General features: G+C 38.1%; 1 protein-coding gene across 1 annotated transcript; it reads right to left on the bottom strand.

Moving 5' to 3' along the window:
• Nucleotides 1-417: 417 nt before the first annotated feature.
• On the bottom strand, nucleotides 418-6,798 carry LOC117481677 (vascular cell adhesion protein 1-like). The gene is made up of 5 exons (XM_034129471.1): nucleotides 6,607-6,798; nucleotides 4,821-5,093; nucleotides 3,850-4,185; nucleotides 1,508-1,771; nucleotides 418-811 (listed from the first exon to the last, which is right to left on the bottom strand). The coding sequence occupies exons 1-5, from the start codon at nucleotides 6,677-6,679 to the stop codon at nucleotides 687-689; spliced, it is 1,071 nt and encodes a 356-aa protein (XP_033985362.1). The 5' UTR covers nucleotides 6,680-6,798; the 3' UTR covers nucleotides 418-686.
• Nucleotides 6,799-7,781: the final 983 nt, after the last annotated feature.

Consider the following 7,781-nt stretch of genomic DNA (forward strand, 5'->3'; position numbering starts at 1 on the left):
GCTTCAAATGTATCTATTATTGTATGAACATGTTTTAATTGGGGGGTGGACGTCCCCTTCTCTAGGGGGGTCCGGAGGTATGCGCCCCCGGGAAGAAATGTTTGAACATTTTACAGTAAAATGCTTCAATCTGGTGCACTTTGAGCAGAATTACTAGAGACTATATCTAGGGGGAACAACTCGAAAACACCCATATGAAAAAGATCGGTTTACATTTTAATAATCAAATAAGTATGTGAACATAACCAATAACCTACCATAGCCAATACAAATGAATGTAACGTATTTTATTTTTGTTGTTCATTCATATCTTTTTTTACCTAGTTAACATTTATTTATTTATGCATTTTTTTTTTATCTCTGCAGTTTTAAACGATATTCTCTGGCTGTGAGCTGCGGACGCCTGATAAGCCAACACCCCCCACTTTAATCTCTTAGAGCGCCCATCGTACAGGGCAAATGAAAAGTGTAACCGGGGTGAAAAGGGTGTTAAATTTACTTTATGAATTTTGTTACATGAAGGCCGAAAATTAGGATGAAAAAAGTTTTTTCCCCCCCCCAGATCGCCCTTCATGTATGTCGCCCATTTAGACGAGGAACATTCAAAATTGAACTTAAAACCTTTTTTTGTTTTAACATTTTTACAATTTTGTCATGGTCTCCAGCAGACTTATTCAGCAGTGTGTCTATAACGGCACGTCCTCACGCCGCCGTGTGGACATGCCTTTTCTGATGAATACAGCCACCCCCAAAATGACAGCCAGAAGAACAACTGCTACCACCACACCTACGATGAGTATGAGGTTGTCGGCTGTGGAGAGAAGGGTAGAGAAAAAAAGGAACATAGAATATAAAAGGTCAGGCCAAATACTCTCCACTGCTGTGAGAAAGTAACACTGAGAGCGACTTTGTGGTTACTTTACAGCGACAATTATAACCCTGAAGACTTTACTTAAAACTCAACTTGAACAACCACGTTAAAGCCAGCTGACTGAGGGGAATGTGTACTTATCTTTTCAGCCTTTTGTCAGCTTTTGGGCTGCTATTTTTTTAGTATTATATATATTTTTATTATTATTTTAATTATTTTATTTATTTTGTGTAAATTTTGTTATCCACAATAAAGGACTATACACATTATTAATAGTATTATTATATTATATTATGATAATGAATCTTATTAATTTTTTATAAAAGTAATATTATCCTCATTATTAATATTATTATGTTCTTTCTTTTCTTTTCTTTTTTATTGCTGTTTATAACATTAATTAAAGGTTAATTTATATATTGAACATGCATCAGTTTACATGAAAAGTAAAATATATACATATTGACAGTGAACGATTGTTATCTGGCAAATATACACTATGAAGGGCAATTTACATTAAGTGTGCAAGAAATAGCATTTTACATTAAATATAAATATGGTTTTGTCATTTCCTCTCACTGTCATGTCCTGTGCATCTTTTGCCTGTACTAAATTAAAAAAGCCGTTTGAACTCACCTTGGACCTTCACGTCAAACTGAACAGTGATTGATCCTTTTTCATTGCTGACGTAACAGGTGTACAACCCTTCATCTTCAGGAGTTATAGAGTTGATGAAGAAGACGCTGCCACTGGAGGGGGAAGTGATTCTTGACGGGGACGAGGGCGTCCATGTATACGATGGTGGGGGGTTTCCCACAGACGAGCAGTTCAGCGTCAGAGGGTTTCCTTCTGTGAGGATGATCGGATCCGGAGGTACGGATGCCTCTAGCTGAGGCTTATCTGTGAGTGGATTGAGGAGGAAGACAACACGTCAACCAATATGAGAATATAAACACATTAACGAGAAGTGCAGGAATCCTTAAACCCAAAAATAAGTTGGCATTTCTGGTTCCCTTAGTATTAAGGCAAGCAAAGGAAAGTGTATTTGTATAGCACTTTTCAGCACGCGACAATTCAAAGTGCTTTACAAAATAAATTAAAAGACATTTTAAGAATAAATACAGTAAAAACACATTATATAATGGCATTTTACAACAGGCATTAAAAAGCAAAGATAATAAAATAAACACAACATGTATGCAATACATGTTTAAATGGCATACTGCAGTGCGAATATGAACAGCTCAAATAAAAGCAGCGGCAAAAATATATGTTTTCAGTCTCGATTTGAAAATATTAAGAGTTTCTGCAGACGTGCATGATTCTGGAAGTTTGTTCCAGATTGTCGGAGCATAATAGCTAAACGCTGCCTCTCCATGTTTTGTTCTTACTCTCGGAACCGAGAGCAGACCCGTCCCAGAAGACCTGAGGCACCTTGATGGCTCATAATTATACAGGAGATCGTTAATATACTTTGGTCCTAAACCATTTAGTGATTTAAAAACTAGCAATAGTACTTTAAAATCAATTCTTTGGCCGACTGGAAGCCAGTGTAAAGACTTCAGAACCGGACTGATGTGATCCACTCTTGTAATGTTAGTGAGGACTCGAGCAGCAGCGTTCTGAATCAGCTGCAGCTTTCTGATGGATTTTTTTGTCACCCCTGTGAATACAATTAAATTAAAGTCTCTTTTGCATGTGATCCATTTCAATTATAATTGTATTTGTAGGAGCCATATGCAAGGTCTCTATTCTGCTGCAACTTTTACCCACATTTTTATCGCAATTTCACAGCAGTCACAATCACCATCTCACTTCAACTGCTGGTACTATATTGTTGCCCTTGTTTATAATAAATTGTCAAGTGAACGGAAGGAGGGGGAGCCGTTTTGTTTAATCACAGGAAGTGTGAACTTCCTGTGTTTAACCCCTCTGACTTTTTTTTACTTCCTAGAGCCGCTATACTATTGATATGAGCTGCTCTAAGTTAAAGATCATGAACACTTCTTCCATCACTGCAGAAGAGGCCAACCTTATAACGAATGGTGTTAAAGGGGTCACATTCTGCTCATTTTAAGGTTCATATTTGTATTCTGTTCCTCTCCTGTGACATGTCTCAATGCTTTAATATTCAAAAAGCTCTTTATTTTTCTCATACTGCCTGTGCTGCAGCACCTCTTTTCACCCTCTGTCTGAAACCAGAGTCCACTCTGCTCTGATTGGTTAGCTGGCCGGCTCTGTTGTGGTTGGTCAACCGCTTAGAGATGTGATGAAGCGCTAGCCAAAAGAAGCGCCAGTGTTACATAGTGATGTTTTTATGTTACAGAAGTAAACAAAGGAGTCCAATGGAGGCGTTTCAAGGAGACGAATGCACACAAAGCTATATATCACTCCACAGGAAAGGAACACCCCTAAAAGCAGAATATGGCCTCTAAAGGTCCCCTATTATACTGTTTTTCATCAATATATTATAGGTCTCAGATATATACAGAACATGTCTCTGAAGTGTTTGGCTCCAAACACCAAACAGATCATTGCAGCATCCCATAATCCCCTCTGTTTCAGCCCTGTTTCAAAAGTGCTGATTCTCTGTCTGTTACTTTAGATGAAAATAAGGAGCCCCTCCCCACGCCCCTCTGAGAGATATTTGGTTAAAAAGAACTCAATGGTGCTCTAGGAGGAGATTCAGGTGATAAGGTGGGGGGTGGGGGGGGGTACCTTGGTTGGTGATTGGCTAATGGTTACACAAGCCAACACATTGTTATGACATCATGAAGTGGCCAAAATCTGATCAGCTCATTTTCAGACAGGTTTTTATATAAATGGATCAGGACAAAAAGAGAGAGAATCTTTTTTCCTGAAACTTTCAGAGTCTCTTTCCACAGAGGGGACACATGTTGATGTAGAAAAGACATGAAGAAGTGGATTTAGCATAATAGGTGACCTTTAGGGTGTTTAAATGATCTTGTCAGACTCACAGTGGACAGCAGCAGTGAGTTTCTCTGACTCCACCACTGGAGGAGGCTGTGGTCCTTCAGCTCCCAGCTCCAGCTTTGCTTCACACCAGAACTGGACTCCATCATCTTCTTTAGTGGAGGTGATGTTCAAAGTGAAGACCTCACTCACTGGTGTCGGCTCGTCTTTTTCCCTCTTGCTGCTCTTTAGTTCAACCAGTGCCGTCTGTCCTCTGTAGAAAGTCACTCTGAGGTTTTCCACAGGAGCAACATCCCGTACTTCACACTGCAGAGTATACTGCTGACCCTCAGACATCGGCACATCAGGGTGAACGCTGAAGGAAACATTATCTGGAGGCTCTGTGGAGACAAACTGACACATTCAGTATCTCCATGAAAAATATTAAAACACCGTCAGTTTAGACTTTAGATTAGAGGCGGACAAATTGTTTTACTTATGAGTAAAAGTAAGAATGCCACAGTTTAGACTTATTCTCTCCTGAGTAAAAGCATTGCATTCATTCAAGTACAAGAATCAAAAAGCACTTATTATGCAGAAGGCCTTTTTGAGATTAATATATCATGTAATTTGATTATAATGAGTGACACATTCATCATTTAAATTGTGCAGCTGGTAAAGGCGTAGCTACATTTAATGACTTTTAATGACTTATTGTAAGTCGATTAAGGAAGGGTCACCTACTGGAAATATAATGACATATAGGTAATATACTGTCATGATGATAGTCCATCATGATTGAAAAGTTCATTTATACTCATATCAATAATACAAACCTGCAAAGTAATTACTAACCAATAACAGTATCATATCGGCTAGCGAATCATAGTGGATTAAGTAGGATAATATTGAAATACTTAAACAAAGTAGAAGTACCTCAAAAGTGTACATTACCTAAGGAAATGTACTTACTTCCCACCACTTTGTTGGATCATTAATGATGAAAAACTAAATAGAAACAGTTTTTGTGACTCACTGTAGACAGTTATAGGCAGGTCGCTGCAACACTGCACACCAGTAGTGTCATTGGTATAATAGCACGATAGAGAATTGATCCACTCAGTCATTTCGTCGACCGTCCATGTAACCTCAGTTCCATTTTTTGTCAAGGCTCCAATAGGACTTTCAATATCAAATAAGCTGACATAGCATCCAGGCTGACACACGGAGCAGAGTGCGGAGGTCGGCTTCCCAAACTGCACCACCAGTCTGGATGGAGTGAACCGAGGTTTATCTGCACAGTTTTGATCTGTAACACACAGCAAATAACACAATATAGAGTTTAAACAGCGTTACTCTAACATAACCGTACAAAAACACATTCAGGCTTTTTCATTTTACATGTTTTAGTACTTTCTAATTTGGAGCAGCCTAATTTAAAATGAGCAATGAAATCAAACATTGGCAAGTTAATAAGTGCTACATACAATATGTTTTGTCTGTTTATTTAATCTATTTATATTTTACCCAAATAGAACAACTTAAAATGATCTGTAAACATTAGCAGTTTTTCTTTCTCTCATGTTATTTTGCACAAACACATTACAAAAGTATATCAAGCAGAACACTCACCAAAATAAATAAAGACTATAAACTATATTTGCATTCATTCACTTCTAGTAAACCACTGCTCAATAAGGTTGTAGGTATCCTTATTTAATACTGTGCCTATTCTCCTCTGATTACAACAGTTCACACTGATAGTTATTTTAAAGGATCTGAATTAGACATTTTCACTTTTATAACTTACTGTAGGTTGTTTTAGTAGCATGATATAAGTAGTGCCTACCACCAACACATGTTACACCAACACTAGGATGTTAAGAATGACATTCAGATTAAAAAAATTGTGTTTTTTTTTTAACATGAACGTACAGTATGAGCTAGCCAGCACTATAGAAAAGAGGATGTACGATATAAACAATAAGCTACATTAGGGTGCTTACTATCATTGCTCTGGGTTAAATAGTAACCAATGGAAACACATCTTGGCAAATCATTTTCCCTAAATCAGATACAACATTTAGCAATAGTATAACCTACATTTGCATTACTGGAAGTCAATCACTAACTAACTCAATCATGGTAACTTATTTATTACTGAGGTCTGTGGATTTTCTCCTGATCAGTTCACAGTTTGTTGTTTTTAAGGATCTCACATTTTCACTTTTCTAACTGACTGTATCTTATTAAACTCTACTCCAAAGTCATTTTCTCTAGTGGCATTACCTTAATTATATACAGTGCCCACCACCAGAGCACCAAGTCTGGTTACACACAATGTTAAGTATATTCAGATTGTTAACAACGAGATAAAACTTATTTTCTTATTTCCATATGAACAATAGCCTACACTAAGCAATAGAGGATGGAAACACATATCGACAAGGCGACACTACTACTTCACTGGGATATACAGTAGTAACACAGTTTGGCAAACCATTGTCCCTAAATCAGATACAATACAAGTGCTGTATGACAATAAAAATCGCTTTTCAAACAAACCACTATTCTGTATTTGACAGGATGTCTGTGTGAAACGCCCTCTTATAATACAAGGTATCACATTGGAAGTAAGTAAGTCAGTAAGTAAGTAAGTCAAATGTATTTATAAAGCGCTTTTCACAGACATAGTCAAAGTGCTTGACACACATTAAAACATCATAGGAATCATAAAATAATAAATGACCGCACAAGCCACGTGTTAAGTGAGATTAACCGACTATAACATATTTATAAAAGCACACTTTTGAAAAACTTACCACAACTGGAAACGTGGAAGTCTGGCAGAAAGTTAATCAAAGAAACCACCACAAATATGTAACAGGAAAACATTATTTCCACTAGATGAGGTGTCCGGTAATAAAAAGGAGTGATGTGTCGGTCGCGAACGAGCCGATTCTTTTGAACGGCTCTTTGGTACGAACGAGGGAAACCGAGTCCTACTTGGTGAGAGCCGTTCTTGTTATCGTTCAATCATTGGTCTGCCAACACCCACTCGCCTTAAAAAGCTTGATTTTGTTCCCCAAACGTATTCTGTGAAGACCCGCCCCTACTCTGATTGGTAGGTTTCAGCACGAGGAGTGAGGTGGGGTGGGTCTTAACGGAATACGCGCGAGAGAGAAGTCATAACAAGTGGTACAGGACAGGTAGACGACGTGTTTTTCGGATGGAAAATGAGCCAAACGTGAAAACGCAGCAGCATTTGGATGCACTTCAACCAAAACCCAGGCAGTGATAAAGCGCACCATTTGTAAAAGGCAAAATATCCTTTAAAGCAGGGTCAACAAATAATCTCCATCACCACTTAAAAACACAGTATCTAATATTAAGAGTTGCATGAATTTCATTCAAGGCAAGGCAACTTTATTTACTTAACACATACAGAGGGTACATTCAAAGTACATTCACTGACATGAATGACATGGATATGGCGCCACCTTGTGTCATGTTTACAATGCCGATTATTGACATTAGGTCTGGCAATACAGTCAATCATTATCCTGGTGATTATTTCGCAGATAAACCTAGTAACCCCGCCCCCTTTAAAAAAAAGGGGGCTCTTTTGAACGGCTCTTTTGAACGGCTCTTTGGAAGGAACGGAGCCATAAGATCCGGCTCCCTTCAAAGAGCCATAATTCCCATCAGTCCAAAAGACAGAGCGCGAGTGAAATTGAAAGTAAAAGCTATAACGAATAAAATAATGTTAGCGACCAAGGTACGTTTTAACCGTTTGTTTTTTAGTTCTAATTGAAACTAATAATAAAACAGAAACGGGTCGTTTTTTTGTTTTTCAATTTTGCCCCAAAACGGAAAAACGGTAATTCAGTTAAAACAATCTGCCGATTCAACATGTTGAATCGGCCGGGTGTCGACCGTGAAAGGCCAAATAAAGTTCGGGGGTTCGGGACACACCAAATTGACTTTGGGCGACAAG

This window comes from Trematomus bernacchii, unplaced genomic scaffold (assembly GCF_902827165.1).
Source record: "Trematomus bernacchii unplaced genomic scaffold, fTreBer1.1, whole genome shotgun sequence".
In the NCBI taxonomy this organism is placed as follows: Eukaryota; Metazoa; Chordata; class Actinopteri; order Perciformes; family Nototheniidae; genus Trematomus; species Trematomus bernacchii.